This window comes from Strongylocentrotus purpuratus, unplaced genomic scaffold (assembly GCF_000002235.5).
Source record: "Strongylocentrotus purpuratus isolate Spur 01 unplaced genomic scaffold, Spur_5.0 spur5_scaffold_12, whole genome shotgun sequence".
Taxonomy (NCBI): Eukaryota; Metazoa; Echinodermata; class Echinoidea; order Camarodonta; family Strongylocentrotidae; genus Strongylocentrotus; species Strongylocentrotus purpuratus.
The window spans coordinates 24,851,955-24,869,478 of NW_022145597.1; the positions used below are offsets into that span (position 1 = coordinate 24,851,955).

Genomic DNA, 17,524 nt, shown 5'->3' on the forward strand with positions numbered 1-17,524 from the left:
AAAAGATTAAACAAGTATAGAATGAAGATAAGATTTTGAGTTTGTTCTTAAATCTTAATTAGCTGGAGCCTCTGATTAGTCTTTACAGGTGTAGAAGAAAAATATCTTTCAATATATATTTGAAAGTTTTAAAGTTTGAATGCCAATTTCAGATAACAATTGATGTTTTCAGTGCACCAGTAATGTGGAATCGTTCTTATTTTACTTTTTTTTCAGGAAGCATTAAACTTTGTGGAGAACTCCCAGCCAAGCAACCAATGTCCTTTATCAGAGAGTCAAACCATTGGGGTGGTAGGGACTGGATCAAGTTCTACATCTATTGCTCTGGCCACACTCTTAGGTAGGTCATGACTAGGTTGTTGTTTTGTTTTATATCTTTCTCAAAAGGTATATGCCTGCGTTTCTGGGACTCAAAAGCATGGGTCAGCATGGGGAATTTGACACTTTTCAGCTATTCATCTGATAACCTAGTGTAGTCTTCACTTTTACAACAGACAGACCCAACGTACATGTATGCATGTCAACCAAATTAATAAGAACCACCCAGTAAGGAAAAGTAATCATCATATTAAAATGCTGCATCTAAATGACTGGCATCGTTTTAATCTCTCAAACCAAGGTCCAGGTGGGACATGAGCTTTAGTGCATGCAAGAATTTTTCACATATTACTGTACCCCCGGTAAATGGTAATTCCACAAAGTAAAGTATTTATGTGAACTATGACACGATGTACATACATGTATGAAAACTGCCAAGAGTATGTCTTTGAATGAGTAATTCATTAAGTCCGGAAAAGAGAGGGTATACAGTGTACATGCTGTACATGTATGCAGGGCCATGTATAATTTCATTTCATTTCATTTATTGGTTCAACCATTTTTTTAAAACAACATTCAGAAATACAAACAATGTTCGAAAGACATATACAAAAAATGTTGGACATTCAAAGTAAAAATGGTTAGGGAACCCGAGAGAAGCTTAAGCTTTTATTAAAAAAGTGGGGTTCCCTGTACAATAAACAAGTGAAATAATGACTTTCATGTATCTTATTTTTGAAGGTCTGTTCAGTATCCCTCAAGTGAGTTACTCCGCTACCAGTCAACTCCTGAGCGACAAGCAGCTCTACCCGTACTTCCTCCGTACCGTGCCCTCGGACGAGAATCAAGCTCGTGTCATGGCTGACCTGGCGGACATCATGAACTGGAACTACGTGGCTATCCTCTACTCGGCAAACAGCTACGGTGGGCCAGGACGCAAGGCACTCTATGATAACCTGAAGGCTAAGAATGCTTGTATTGCACTGGAATACTCACTTGGTAGTGAGAGTGCTGCCGCGGTTCCTGTTAAGGATATAGTAGCGAATCTGAAAGCAGATCCTAAAATACAGGTAAAAATTGCTTTCATCCTCTTAAATACACTAACCAAATTCATAACTTTAGCCTTTGACCACAACATATACCCAAATCGAACATCAATCCTAATAACAAAAGAAAAGTGTAAATCCAGATTGCATCCCAAAACCTTATTTTAACTCTTTGTTGAAATATAGCCTTAAAGCAATTGTTCCCATAGCATATCATTTCTTTGGAGCCAGAGGGCCTTAGCTCTGTGTTAAAGTATACACCCTTCGTTGGAGCACCCTCTACATATGCAAGCAACAATGAGCAAAAGTCACCAATAATGTCCACAATATTCCATTCCAAACTTCAATCCTGGACCTAATATTATACAATGTACCTAACCTCACCCTTTAACCTAAATCCAACATAAAAATAAATTGCAGTCTTCTCCACAATTCTTTATCTTTGATGGAGTAAAGCTCAGAACAATTGCATTATATCTGGACCATCTGTCAAAGCACCCCTGGGACCCGTTCTACAAAGCCTTTTTTCAATGACAAATGACAAAAATCAGTGACAAATCTGTTGATAACCAATCAGAAGCAAAGATTTCAGTAGCTATAACAAAAACTGTCATTTGTCACTGATGACAAGTTTTGAGAAACACCCCCCAGGTATTACAGCAAGATAGGATACCGTCACCAATAATGATCTGAATTTGACCTTCTCTTCAATCATGCAGGTAATCTTCACATTTGCTGGAAAGACGCACATCACTTCCGTCTTACAGGAAGCCAAAGAACAAGGTCTCACAGGACGGACATGGATCGCCAGTGACTCCTGGGGGGACTCTCTGACTGTGGTCAATGACTATCTGGACATTGTCTCAGGAATGGTTGGGATTGTACCGAAGGCAAGGATCGATCCTGGTCTTAAAAGGTGGGATTTCAGTGTATCAGTATTTCAGTATATCTCCAGTATGGATTGAAATGTACAGTTCATAATTTTGTAGATTTTAAAGCGTATCTGCCATAGTTTACAGGAGGGATTAGACTGCCCTGCAAGGTCACTGGACAGGTGGTTATCTCATCAACTCAGCTCTCAGTTAACATAAGAAAAAGAGGATCATGGGGGACCAATGGTCACCGATTAGGCATGGTTTGTTATATAGAGGGTGCAAGTAGCTACAAGTAGTGTAGTGGGCCTTTAAACTGCATATTCATAACTTTGTAGATTTTACACTTTATGATCATAACTTTTTAGCTTTTACAGTGTATGTTCTACATTTATGTGAGAATCAAAGTCCTACAAACATGTACAGGAAGGCTCTCTGCAGATTGTTGTCTATGACTATGCAGACATTGTTCAAGGATGGTCTGGATCGTGAACAAGGCAGTTATCGGTCCTTGAGAGTGTTTCACAAAGATTAGTACTGGCCACTGGTTGCTCTCACCATTCCTGGCATTGGTCTTTCAAGGGACGTACAAATCGTGGTCTCCAATCCATATTTTTTTCTTCAACAATGAAATTTGTAGATTTGTGATGTCCCTTGAGAGACCAATGGCGAGACCAACCAGTGGCATGAATGGCCTGCCGTAGTGCAAGTCCAACTGAAGTCGATCTTAATCTTTGTGAAACGCCCCCCCCCCCCCCCTGGTGTCGAGGGACAATTTGGTAAACCTGTTGGGCTCATCAGTGGAGAAAAGCTCATTTTATAACCTTGAAGATTGCATGTACATTTATGTTCTGTGTGGGTCTCAAATCCCAAGGGAGATTCTAGTTTTTTGTCGCTTTTGTCTCAGGGATAGGTAGTTAGAATTGTTCCCAAAGGAATCAATGACAAGGATTAATCCTTGTCTGAAAATATTGGATTGATAATGCTTCAGTATCTTTAATGCAGAAATAGGAATTTCTTAACTTTTGTAGATTATCTTATTTGAGGATCAAGTGTGATAAAGTACTTGATGACCAGGGTCATAAATTGCGTAAGTTTGTTACATAGTCTGGTAAAATTAAATGTTTTTTGTTTTGCCATCCTGTTTTAGTGCTTTCCTTAAGACTTATGTTTTTTTATAAATTTATTGCAATTGTAGAAAAAAACTGCAGCATGCTTACACATGAGATAAAGACTTATTTGTCAGAATGATAAATAGTGACTTACTTTGAGTTCTAATCTACAGTAGCCTTTGATGAGTGCATTTGGTGTGTGAACATGAACAGTCAATCAGTTTTGTAGAAATTTTTATCTGTATGCTCAGAGATAATTCCTTCCACGTGTATGTTCAACTGATTATCATCATGAGCTGAGTAAATGTACATGTACTTGAATTGTCAATGAAGTGAAATTCTGGCAATATACATGTACATCAATATATTTATTCAAATCAGGAATTTGGTATTATTTGTTGCTCCTGTTTAAAGGTCAACATTTTCAAGTCTTAAATGTTATTGTTCGCTCTGCCCCTACCTGGATATCTCTACAACATGCTCTGGTGACAGTTGCTCCACGTTCAGTTTCTGTATTAAACAAATCCCCAACTGCAGTACTGGAGCTACAACGTAACATAACCCTAGCAGTCACTAATCTAAAACCCAGGGCAAGTGTTGGATCACACCCTGATTGAATCAAATTCAATTGAATCAAATTATTCCTGCAGCTTTTTTTTTCAAATTATAATTGATTATAATAACTGTCTTTTAAAGAAGGACAATTTTGGAGCAATTTAGACAAAATCTGCTAGTGCTTTTATTACAGCTACATGCATTTAAGCAAAACCAGGGGTTAACTGGCTCCCCCCCCCCCCTCCTCACTCTCTGGCTATGCCACAATATTGCATTTTCTCTCTTTTTAAAATATAAATCTTATCTTTCCAACAGTGTTCTATATTGACAAAATATATTTATTTTGTTGTTGGATGTACTTTCAAAATGTTTGTACAATTTCTTACATGTTTTTCCCACTAACTGCTGAATTAATTATTCATTTGACAATTTTTGAAAGAACAAGAGAATCTATCTACAGCTGTATATGCACATCACTATGGAATGAGGAAAATTTAATACTAATGGGAAGAGCAAGGTCCATTGTCCCGAGCATGTGCAGGATTTGGACTGTGTAAAGAAACAAATTGGATTAGCAATGCAGTGTGCAATTTAATTAGAGAGCGTTTACATGGTAGGCTATATGATAAGGAAGTACATGTTCACTGCATTGTACTGTACATGTACCTTTAGAGTGAATAACACTAGATATCATGAGAGGAATAGGGCTTTAATTTTTTTATTTAAGTATCTCTCTTTAATTCCAATGATGAATTAAATGAATTACCTGTAAATGATATGAACATGTACTGTACGTGTAGTGTACAGTGATGATTTAATTATTTTTTATTTCACTTAGCTGCAATTGCTGAATTCTGGTCTTCAATCTTATGTCTGCCACAGTGGATGAAACCTCAGATTTACCTTTAAGCAGATAATAAATGATAGTGGGTTCTTGTATAGCCCTCATACTATGTGCATGTACATGTATAATACTGCACCTTGCTGAAGTTGCTGTATCATGATGTGTTTATAGACTGTAAATGTAATCTTTATCTATATTTACTTGTAAAAGCAATATGACATGATGACCGACACATTATTTTATGTACACTGTACATACACCCTGTGACACTACACGTGACATGTGTACAAAAACATCATAAATGTACATGCATTACATACATACATGTAAGCAACGGATATTACACATGCACATATAGTATACAGGTGTGTATACATACATGTATGGGCTTTGCAGACTTTAAATATATGCTTTATTGTATTCCACATACTAAGAATCTTGCTCTACGATTGGTGAAAAGTAAATCACGTGATGAAAGATAGTTCGCCCATTATTGATGGAAGAAGCAACAAGTTCGTTACACTGTGTAGATAGTACTACTATCTACACAGTGCAACGCACTTTCACTAAAGAAAGAGGTACTCTCTACACAGGGCAACGCACTTTCACTGAAGGTTATCCAAAAGCGCACTAAAACAGGCGTAATTACATGTAAGCGTGCATTACCATTGAGCGCAATTAAAGAAAACACATGCGCGCACCGTACCCTCAAGGGGTTGGGTTAAACTTAAACTTTTTTTCTGTGAATTTGGGCCTGTAAATGCATACACATCCTTTTCTTTTTGTAGTTAAATCGTTTAAGATGTGGAATATAAAGCAAATAATCACCTTTTGGTTTCAGGCGATGGCAAACTATCACTTCCTCGTCGATCAGAATGTATACGCTGTCTTTCCTCAGCTTCGCTTCGGAAAGATACATGTAGCTACATCCAGATCGCCTCGGAAGTGATAGTTTGTCCCATCACCTTCACCAACGGTAGTTATTTGCTTAATATAAAACAATCAATGAAAGATTTTATGTTGCTGGAATTGACAGTTTTGATACTGAACATTCAAAATGTCAAATGTCAAAAATCACAATTATTACCAATGAAATACATACAATTTATGTATCTTCTGTTATTGAAACTGATTGATAGGGTGTGTAAGTTTGTTTGGTTTGTGCTACCAGTCTTTAAGATGAAATGGGTTCATATCCCACCGCTGCCACCAATCTAAGGGAAGCAGAACTAATCCACACAAGGGATGTAACATTAATCAGACCGAGCCATCTTTATATGAATACATAATAATAATGATGATAATAAAAAATAATAATAATAATAATAATAATAATAATAATAATAATAATAATAATAATAATAATAATAATAATAATAATAATAATAGTAAATACTTATAAAGCGTACTTATCCAATAACTTACTCAAGGCGCAATACAAAACAAAATACACAAAATACGCAATTTCTCTCCAGAATTTAAACAACTTAATATCATTAGTAACTCTGATGAAATAAAACCATTTAACATTTTTCTGAATGTTTCGAATGGCACTTGGCAGCTGTTCCAGAGGACTGGTGCAACACTGTAGGTGACTGCCTGGCCAATGTAAGGGAAAGGTAGCATGACAAATATAAACAGTGCCAGTGAAACATGGAGTATACAGTGAACATAAATTTACATCATACATGAGCTTTCTGTGCATGTACATACACTGTACCTGTATGCCCTTTTTTGAAGAGAAAACTATTCATGATAATTTGACTAACCAGTATAATTTATTACAATATCCTACAGGTACATAGCATCTCTGGACCCCTTCACGAATAGCCGCAACCCATGGTACCAGCTCACCCTCGGATCACGTTTTGGTTGTACCTTTGATGTCCCAAAGGATGACACACAGGAGGACACAAAGAATGACACACCCTTTTGCCATGGCAACGAGACCTTTGCATCGATGCTGGAGTCTCGTGGTGAAGGGGGCTGGACCTCTTTCATCATTGATGCGGTCCATTCTCTAGCCTTTAGCTTGCATGATATGCTATATGAGTGCAAAGGTAAATGTTCTCTACATTTTCCTTATCTATTCTAATGCCAAAAGAAAAACATATCGTCTATTGAAAGTCCAAAAGGTCAGTTAACTCTGTCATGATACACCAACTGCATGACTTACTCCCATGGCTCTGAGGCGATGATATTCGTGAAAGGGTTTAAAACTGCGCACCTGTGTCTTTTTAGATCAGGGGATTTCAACCACTATTTATTAATCCGAGTCTAACTTGAAATCTTAATGATTAACTTAACCCTTACTCTGCCACTATCAAAATTTTGCACAGACTATTTGCACAAATTGTAGAGAAGGGTTATTCTTTGCGATGTGTCCTGTACAACATTTGTATTTTACCCATATATTTCATCCAAAAATTAAATTTTTTCCTGTTCCAACCATTAATTACTGAAAAGTGATTAAAGAAAGAATCATGAATACACAAAGATTCTCAAGTGTTTGAGTGAGGTGATGAAGTGATGAATACAAGTTGTATGTACATGTACATGTAGTATGGGTCACATGTCATAGAATTGCCCAGAGGAGGGTTTTACTGAGCATACAAAAAGTTGCATTGTGATAGTATCTTAATCATTATCCTAATATCCTTAGAATATCGCCATCCAGGATAACTGTTATGGAGACAATTACTCCCTGAGTGACATCATCACCCAGGCAACCACGTACAGTACATGTGTCAAGCATAAATTCTACCACTTGTATATTAACTCCCTAGTATACTTTATAAAATTCTGCACAGTGATATGGACAATGACTCCCTATAGGAAGTTTCTCAAGCAGAAATCTTTCTCGCTGGGTCATTACTACCTGTAAAGATACTTACAAACTAAGGATTGTATTCATTTACTATATGAATATTAAGTAAACCCGTAGCTGAGTATATTGTAGGTGGTCATTGCTACCTGGGATTCTGGACAAGTTTCTGTTCAAGTATTTGGCTAAATATATTGGGTCTTTTTCATGGGATAATATACAAAAATATGATCAAATTTATTTATATATCTTAAAGTCTCTGTGGTTTATACAGATACATTTGTTATGACAATCTTTGCCAAAAAGGCAAATTCTGACAGTCAAAAGAAAAAAGAGAAAGAAAAATGCAGCTAAATTAAACTTTCCACTACACATTTGGAGAAGGTAAATGTATCTAAACCATGTACATGAATTTGCTTCTAGAATGCAATGGATGACATGTGTATGTTCAAGTCCCGCCGCGGGTCTAATGTCTTTTGGCAAGACATTGATCTGTATTTGCCACTCTCCACCCAGGTGTTGAAATGGGTGCCGGTAGGATGTGAATGTTAATGTGGTAAGATGAGCAAGTGTGCGCTTGTAAAAATGATGCCTGGCTGGAATGCTCCTCAGCGAGTGGAGAATGTGCATACACTGTGTGCGGGTAAGCCTGAATCCGATGACCAGGGTAATAATATATATCTGTAAAGTGCTTTGAGAGGGCCTGTGGTCCTGAAATCGCTATAAAAGAATGAACTATTATTATGATTATTATTATTTGTACATATAATTTGCCCTACTTTCTACAGGATCATCATGCCCTGGTGCCAATGCCAGCGTACTGAACACGGAAGACTACTTTCAGTACGTCAAGAACGTTACCTTCCCTGGTCTAACAAACCCAGCATTCAGGTTCGATGAGAATGGAGATCCACTGGCCCAGTATTACGTCAATAACCTTCAGGTAACAAGAAATTTAGCCATCCTAGGAATTTATGTGATTTTGTTTGACAGATGGACATACAAGACAACAATAGTTCATGATATTTAAATAATAAGCTAGATTTAATGTAAGTCATTAACTGGTCATTTTCCCAGTATCAGAGCATTGTGCATTTACAATGTATATAAGGACGTATGTAGCCTAAAGATCTTAAAATGTCAAACATGTCATGTGACATTGGTTAATTTATCCTTCTGCATTCAGGGTCAGTCAGATCAACTAGATGTATTAAAGTTAATCTCATGATTTAATGAAACTGTCTGAAGCATGTTCATTGTATGGTGTCTTCAAAGATACTACAGTGTACCTACATTTGACTTACACACAATTATAGGATTAATGATGGACATTTTAAAGGTCATCCAAATCACCTTTTTTACATCGTATACTTTTTGAACAGAATATAGAGGAATTATCTTTCATGAAAATAAACATTTACTGTGTGGTTAGGTATCAAACATGAGATTTTCTTGAAAAAAAATGTCAAGGCTTTCGTAACTAATGCTGTAATGTCATTGTGTCTCTTAAATGCCAGGTATCTGATGGGGTCTATGACTTCATGGAAGTCGGGAGCTGGGACCCTCTGCAGAAGTTCACGTGGAGTGATGACATCGTCTGGTCAAGTGAGGGGGTCAGTCCCGTTTCTCGTTGCTCAGCAGACTGTCCCTCAGGGTCTTATATTGTCAGGGAGTCCATTAATTGCTGTTGGGACTGTGTCAGATGTGAAGGTGAATTGTAGTCCCATTTGCTTGTTTCTGTGTCTTGTTAGTTTGATATCTTATCATTAGTTGGTACTGTATAGCCAAGAAGATTGATAATAATAATATACTGTACTTATGTAGTGCATATCACCATATGAGAGGGTTTAATGGCACTTTTTCTTCTAGTAATATATTGTGATTTAATTAATTTGGGGATATTAATATCTTTTGCTTCCCTTTAAATCTCTATTTTGCTGTGGTACTTTTTATTTGTTGTGCCTCTAAATAATCAATTTCATTAGAAGTAGTATAGGCAGTAGCATGAGTAGTAGCAGTAGTAGAAGTCATTGATGTCAAACATGTTCTCCTGCAATTGATAAGATTTACAATTGTTTAGTTTTGACAAGTATAGTTTCTACTTGCACCCTGTGTATATACATGTATGCACAAGGATCCTGGCCAGCAGGCTCACACTGGCTCCTCACATGCAGGCACACACAGTGCACAATCTTCAAGGCCTTGAAGTAGAACTTTCCTTTGAAGAAGAAGAAGAAGAAGAAGAAGAAGAAGAAGATCATGTACAGGTATATGATAATAATAATATGATTTATTTTCTTCCTCTTCAGCGGGCAGCATTAGCACTGCAGTGAACTCTGAATCCTGTCGCCGCTGCGCCAACGGAGAACGCACCGATGCCGACCAGACCTCGTGCATTGTGAAACCCATCCAGTACCTGCAGTGGACCGATCCATTCAGTATTGCCATAAGCATCTGTGCCGTACTGGGCTTCGTGGCTGTTGTCATCTGCTTTGGTACGTACGTCCGGTATCGCCACACGCCTACCATCAAAGCTACGAGTACAGAGCTGAGTTACATTCTGCTGACGGCGATCACGACCACTCTTGTCTGTATCTTCCTCTATCTCTCCAAGCCAACCGATCTCATGTGCAACCTACAGGTATTGCATTGGTTTCCATTTTTCTCCCCTTCCCTCTTCTGTATATCTCTCCCCCTCCCTCTCTCTCTTTCACACACTCCCTATCTCCCTAGCTATCTGTCCAAATATCCCAGCTTACAGATTTTTTTTATGTTTAAATTGGGACCAGGCACTCCAAACTCTCCCCCCTCCCCCCCCCCCCCCCTCCAAAAAAAATAAAAAATTACATGGTATGAATTCCGGATAAAGCATTTGGTCAGCATGGTTATATTTTAGTTTTAGCATTTCTTCAAAGACTACCGGTATATGTTTTTGTTTTTGTTTCTTCAAAATTTTAAAGCATCAAACACTTTACAAGTGGTATTTTTGCCAGTGTCTTGTAGACCCTTGTTTGTCTGATCTAGAGTTCGTTATGGTGCTTATGACACTGGCTAATTGCTACATTTTACTTAGAGTAAACTGTTGCATGGATGAAATAGATGCTTAAAAATTTAGTTTGTCAATAAAGTATTGTAAGAATAAACATCCATAACAATTTGAATACTGTTATGTACATGAATCTATTATATTGTTATGATCTCTATACTTGTAGATCAGTCTTCTTGGCTGTAGCTTTGCTCTCTATGTTGCAACCCTCCTGACAAAGACCAATCGGATCTCAAGAATCTTCAACCGCAAGCTCTCGCAAGGGAGACCATCAATGTTCCTCAACATCAAGGTACAGTATAGAGTAGCATACCTGCCAACCACCCCGATTTAGGCGGAGTTCTTCCGCATTTTTCATACCAACTCCGAATTCCGAGTGCATGCCTCAAAACTCCGATTTTTTTAATTTTTTTTTTTTTAGAGTGTAATGCACTTGGAGAGTATATAACTATTATGTTTGTATTTTGAAATGTATGTATAAGACTAAAGCATAACACAGCACTGATAACCAGATCACGCCGACATCCGCGCTCGCGCTCATAGAAGATATACACAGCGACATGGAAAAAAAAAAAAGACCCTAAAGTCCTGTGTACCCCCCCCCCCCCCCCCAATCTACGGGCTACTACCCCAATCCTTCGGTGGTTCGCGACCTCGTAGTCCGTCCAGAAAAATTTACTCCTAATTTCTCTTGTCTCAGGTTGGCAGGTATGGAGTAGACCCGTTGGTTCCGTAAACAGGCCTATGAGACAATTTAATGGGGGCTGCAAGGAATGTCAAGTAAAAAGCAAGAAATCAAGACCAGGGACCTGTTGCACAAAACTTACAATTGATGGTAACTTTGCCATCAATGGTAACTACAGTTGTACCATGGAAACCTTGATTTTGATTGGCTGTTGAGCCCCGTTACTATGGTAGTTGCCATTGATGGCAAAGTTACCATCAATGGTAAGTTTTATGCAACGGGCCCAGCTGTTCCATTTCCTTTTTCATGCCATACATGGATATCTTTAATACATACATCACCCACGATGTGTTCCAAGTTTACTACCAATGTAAATGATTATATACACCACAGATATTTCGATGGAGTTTTAATCCCCTCGTATATACACCACAGATATTTCGATGGAGTTTTAATCCCCTCGTGTCAACTTGCACAGTGCCTGTAGGTCAGAGTGCTTCACATAAAGTACCCACTTTGAATACCTCTTTTTCTGTAACATTTTGTTCTTTTGGACTGGACACTCTTCTTTTTTCAATGGGTTAGGAACATCCGATTGTGATAAGTTACATATCATTTTAAAGTTTAGAATCCTCTTGTTTAGAATAATAACTAAATAATGAGTGGTTTTGGGGTGTTTTTACTCAAATGCAATGTCCACATGTACAGTGTATCTTTTGAATATATTTTCTTGGAGAACCATGCAGTATCTGTACTTTCTCTTGACTCTCATGCAGTACCAAGTAATATTTGTGATGGTGATCGTCCTGGTCCAAGCCTGTCTTCAAGTCCTCTTGAGTCAGATTTTCCCTCCTGAAGCCGTCTATGACTACTCCCCTCCCGAGGTGACCGATCTGGTCTGCAGGAACAACATTCTCAGCTCCATCCTTGCATTCAGTAAGTCCTCTCCTAGGAGATTTGAACAGATTCCATAATATAGCTATTTGGAGCAAGATATCTGCCATTTTGGTTAAAGGGATTGCGTAACTTTTTCTCAGATTCTAAAACTAAATCCTGGATGTAGCTCATGGTCCAATGATAGTTATAAACCTTTAATTCAGTATGGTTGCCCATGACTTTTACAAGCCTGTCTTGTCTGATTATCAAGATATTTATGATTGGAAATCAAAATTTAAAAATTCGTTTTCCTAACAGTTTTTATAACACTTCAGTATATTGGAGAAAATTAGTATGGTAAAACCGGTCAGTCAAAGGTTTTTCTTTTTTGAGGCACTTCACAATTATTTTAAAGCTCAATTTTTTTTAAGGGTTTCAAAATTGCACTTTATCACAGACACTGATAACATTGTTAAAAGATGCCTTTTACCAATATTTGTGTATTTCTTTCTCTTTCAGTCTACAACCTCCTCCTAGCCCTGCTGTGTAGTTTCCAGGCATTCCGCATCCGCAAGCTACCCGGCCAGTTTAACGACTCTCGCGGGATCTGTTTCTCCATGCTCACCTTCTGTCTCTTGGCGTTCATCTTCATTGCTACAACGTTTGCCACCACCGGGAAAATGAAAGCCATGATTAGCGCCCTCTCTTGCCTGGCTTGTGCATTCTCAGGTATCGTCTGTAGTTACGCTTGTATCATGATGCTTGTGAAAAAAAAGGATGAGGTTTTATTTTTGTGTTTGATGGCAAGAAAGAGATTGCTCAGGGTTTAAATTTATTTAGTTTTAGCCACCAGTCATTAACTCTTATCCTGCCATAACGAATACAGCCCAGTGCCACAGGGCTTATCCCGATTGTGCCAAGTCACAAATCCCCACTGTGCCAAGTTTATTTTGAGATAATCTGACAATCTGATGGTGCGATCAATAGCGCATGCGAAGCACTCAGCACAGTACAATGAGCATGAACAATAACTGCTATTACGAATGCGAGCATGCATGCATAAAGGAGCTAAGCTGTGGCTCGCTCGCGTGAATTAGGCAGCCTATCGATAGCGCGTGCATGCGGCCTTATGGCAGGATATGAATTAAGATGAAATGGGTTCCTATCCCACTGCTGCCACCGATCTAAGGGAAACAGAACTAACTAAGTTAATATAGTGCATTATGTGTGATAAACTCCATATGCTTTACAACATTACTATTAATACTTCTCGTCACTAAATAGTAGTCCACAAACCTAAATACTTCAAAATCACATTACAAAGAAATAACCCATTCTATTCGAAAAATAGACTTTCTATTTTAGTCTAAAAAAATTGACTGATTTTCATTAAAATGGGTGCTTAAAATTTTGATTTTTGTACTCCAATTGTTTCAATTTTCAAAACTATATTTAAAAAAGTAATCACAAAGTGCGGCAGCTTTATTGTATTGCCCAAGTTATTGAAATGCAAGCTCGGCTTCTGCCGAACCTGCTAGAGCACGCTGCCAAGGTTTGGCTTTTGCCGAACCTGCCAGAGCACGCTGCCAAGGTTCGGCTTCTGCCGAACCTGCCAGAGTAGGCCGTCAAAATGTGGCTTCAGCCGAACCTGCCAGAGCACGTTGCCAAGGTTTGGCTTCTGCCGAACCTGCCAGAGTAGGCCGTCAAAGTTCGGCTTCTGCCGAACCTGCTAGAGCATGCTGCCAAGGTTCGGCTTTTGCCGAACCTGCCAGAGCAGGCCGTCAAAGTTCGGCTTTTGCCGAACCTGCTAGAGCATGCCGCCAAAGTTCGGCTTCTGCCGAACCTGCCAGAGCACACTGCCAAGGTTCGGCTTTTGGCGAACCTGCCAGAGCAGGCCGTCAAAGTTCGGCTTTTGCCAAACCTGCTAGAGCACGCTGCCAAGGTTTGGCTTCTGCCGAACCTGCCAAAGTAGGCCGTCAAAGTTCGGCTTCTGCCGAATCTGCTAGAGCATGCTGCCAAGGCTCGGCTTCTGCCGAACCTGCCAGAGCAGGCCGTCAAAGTTCGGCTTTAGCCGAACCTGCCAGAGCAGGCCGTTAAAGTTCGGCTTCTGCCGAACCTGCCAGAGCACGCTGCCAAGGTTCGGCTTCTGCCGAACCTGCCAGAGTAGGCCGTCAAAATGTGGCTTCAGCCGAACCTGCCAGAGCACGCTGCCAAGGTTTGGCTTCTGCCGAACCTGCCAAAGTAGGCCGTCAAAGTTCGGTTTCTGCCGAATCTGCTAGAGCATGCTGCCAAGGTTTGGCTTCTGCCGAACCTGCTAGAGCCTGCTGCCAAGGTTCGGCTTTTGCCGAATCTGCCAGAGCAGGCCGTCAAAGTTTGGCTTCTGCTGAACCTGCTAGAGCATGCTGCCAATTAAGCTTTAAACATTCAAAGGACTCAAGGATTGAAATTGAAAAAGGACCAAAAGTGTGTCAAGTTGAATTCTACACATTCCTGCATGGGCATTCATAGAGCATCATTCTTCAGAGGAAGAGAGCTGCCTTAATGGGGAGCCTCTCATCTTCCAAATTCACGAACAGAAAAATGTCTCAAACCAGTATTCTCTGTACCATCTGGCTGGAAGAATACATTTGAAGCAGATCAGAGGTGACCACATGCCACATAAAGATGAAATTTGTGTGCCCCATGCATGTCTACCACAAGAAAGATATACAATGAATACCTCCAGGATCAGCCACAAGGAAGAGTTATTTGATCCCACTGTTGTTGGGCAAGCTGAATTCTACAAGCTGTGGATGCAATTATTCTTCTGGCACGTAAAACTGAAAAAGGCGAGTACGATATAGAATCAATTTTTTATTAAGATATTGATATTTAGGTCTACATACATGAATCAAGAGAGTTAGAGATTTTTGTGAGTGTGTGCCCTTTTAAATTGTCCATGTCTACATGCACTGTACGTTGATACTTCTATTTCATGCAATTTTGAATGTTAACTGACTTTGGAAGATCTGCACTATGTTCTACTCTCAGCTCTTCTGTCAAGAAATTTAATTACTTAAGTTACTTACAATAATCACATGCAGTACCAACTTCCCCCATAAACAGCCATCTGCACTGTACTTTTATGTCCGACACATATTACAAATGACAGTGACCAATGCCCCAATGTGTATGGCAGGTTTTCATGTGAACAACATGAACCCAGGGGTCAGACAGGTCAGGAGTAATCTAAACATTGCTGGACCAGCTAGAAGTGCCCATGGAATACATACATACATGTAAACAGTGTGGTACATGTACATGGCAAATAGGCATAATGTTGCACAAGCCCTTCAGGTCATCTTAAAGGGGCAAATACAATATAAACAGAAATAATCATTAATGGACATGGATGTTATTTTGCCCCTACAGTCAATACAGACATCTACGGTATGTTCATACATTCTGTAGGCAATTCCTTTCCAAGTTAATACCAAGTAGAAGAATATAATTTCAGGACAGATACCTGATATCATTTGTTACTTCCTACCTTCACACATGGCCATACAAATTATATGTCTCTAGTATATATGCAGTGCATGCCTTTGATTTTCCCCAGGATTGAAAGGAAGTTGTAGACAAGAAACGGGATGATGCAAGGAGGAATGGGAAAAATACTATCATAGATGGCATGATTAGATCAGTCCAAAACTAATCTATCTAATAAATCGAGTGAGTTTGACATTAAAAAACCCTCTTATGAAGATGCTACATTAAAGTTTAAAGGGAAATCCTACCTTCATAGCAACTTACTCTGGGGAAAAGCGAATAATCATTGGAGCAGATTGGTGAAATTTTCTACGAAATCGGACAAACCATACGATATAGCTTTGAATTTCTGAAAGTTGTAAAATTTAATGAATGCTATCACTTTACATATGGGAGTTTCAAATTGGCTGAATCGGTAATGCCACTATGACATAGTGCCCGTACAACCCTGTCATTTGTTCTAATACCAAACATGACTAAAATCTCATTTTTCAGAATTTATGATAGAGATTTCTTGTTAATTGCAGGACCCCTAACATCATACATGCAATCCATATATATTTTGAATATTACCCAGAGTGAAAAGGTGTTTAGGAGAACACTGGAAATTAATGTTATTTTAGCGTACAACAAATGGGAGAGTTTTCAGGGAATACGTCACAGTCGAATCACTATAGTTTGCCAATTTGAGATTCCCTTATGTGTAGTGATTACAACTTTTTAAAAATCATAACTTTTTTTATTCTTTGTCTAATTTCCGTCAAATTTTCACCAATCTACTATAATTTTTTTACTTTCCCCTCAGAGCAACTTTCTGTTTTTTAACCCCAATTCAACATAAAATAACATAATTCTGGAAAAATCTGAAGGTGCATGCTCATCAGCTCACTCTGTAACAAGAGGTGCTCACTCTGCCCTACAACACAGTTACCAATGCCCCAATATATACATGACGTGTCTTCATGTGGACAATGTGAACTCAGGGGTCAGACAGGTCAGGAGTAATCTAAACATTGCTGGACCAGCTAGAAGTGCCCATCAAATACTACATACATGTATACAGTATGGTACACGTACATTGCAAATAGGCATAGTTTTGCACAAGCCCATCAGGTCATCTTAAAGGGGCAAATACAATATAAATAGAAATAATCATTAATATACATGGATGTTATTTTGCTGCTACAGATATCTATGTTCATACATTCAGTAGACAATTTCTTTCCAAGTTAAAACCAAGTAGCAGAATATAATTTCAGGACAAATATGCCTAACATCATGGCCAAAATAATTGCAAAGAGTACCATAATTACTTCAATTAACTGCATACAAATTATATGTCTTTAGTATATAAACAGTGTATGCCTTTGATTTCCCCAAGGATTGAAAGTAAGTTGCACTACAAAGAAACGCCGGGATGATCGATGTAAGGAGGAATGAGAAGTTTTTTGTAAGAAGAAAACTTTGGCAGGGTGGTCTTGCAGGTTCGGCAGGAGCCGAACTTTGGCGGCGTGCGCTGGCATGTTCGGCAGAAGCCAAACCTTGCAGCGTGCTCTGGCAGGCTCGGCAGAAGCCAAACCTTGGCAGCATGCTCTAGCAGGTTCGGCAGAACTTTGATGGCCTACTCTGGCAGGTTCGGCAGAAGCCGAACCTTGCAGCATGCTCTGGCAGGTTCGGCTAAAGCCGAACTTTGACGGCCTACTTTGGCAGGTTCGGCAGAAGCCAAACCTTGGCAGCATGCTCTAGCAGGTTCGGCAGAAGCCGAACTTTGACAGCCTACTCTAGCAGGTTCGGCAGAAGCCGAACTTTGACGGCCTT

At 39.1% G+C, this 17,524-nt stretch overlaps 1 protein-coding gene across 3 annotated transcripts in view; it reads left to right on the forward strand.

Annotated features, from left to right (window-relative positions):
* Positions 1–17,524, forward strand: part of LOC100889698 (metabotropic glutamate receptor 3) — a 30,384-nt gene that overhangs the window by 1,559 nt on the left and 11,301 nt on the right. For all 3 annotated transcript variants that reach the window (XM_030982216.1, XM_030982214.1, XM_030982215.1), the window contains exons 2-11: positions 217–340; positions 1,060–1,388; positions 2,084–2,280; positions 6,545–6,807; positions 8,360–8,514; positions 9,089–9,281; positions 9,881–10,212; positions 10,784–10,909; positions 12,079–12,238; positions 12,698–12,907. In XM_030982216.1, the coding sequence (XP_030838076.1) occupies positions 217–340; positions 1,060–1,388; positions 2,084–2,280; positions 6,545–6,807; positions 8,360–8,514; positions 9,089–9,281; positions 9,881–10,212; positions 10,784–10,909; positions 12,079–12,238; positions 12,698–12,907 (2,089 nt within the window). The remainder of the gene's footprint in view (positions 1–216; positions 341–1,059; positions 1,389–2,083; positions 2,281–6,544; positions 6,808–8,359; positions 8,515–9,088; positions 9,282–9,880; positions 10,213–10,783; positions 10,910–12,078; positions 12,239–12,697; positions 12,908–17,524) is intronic.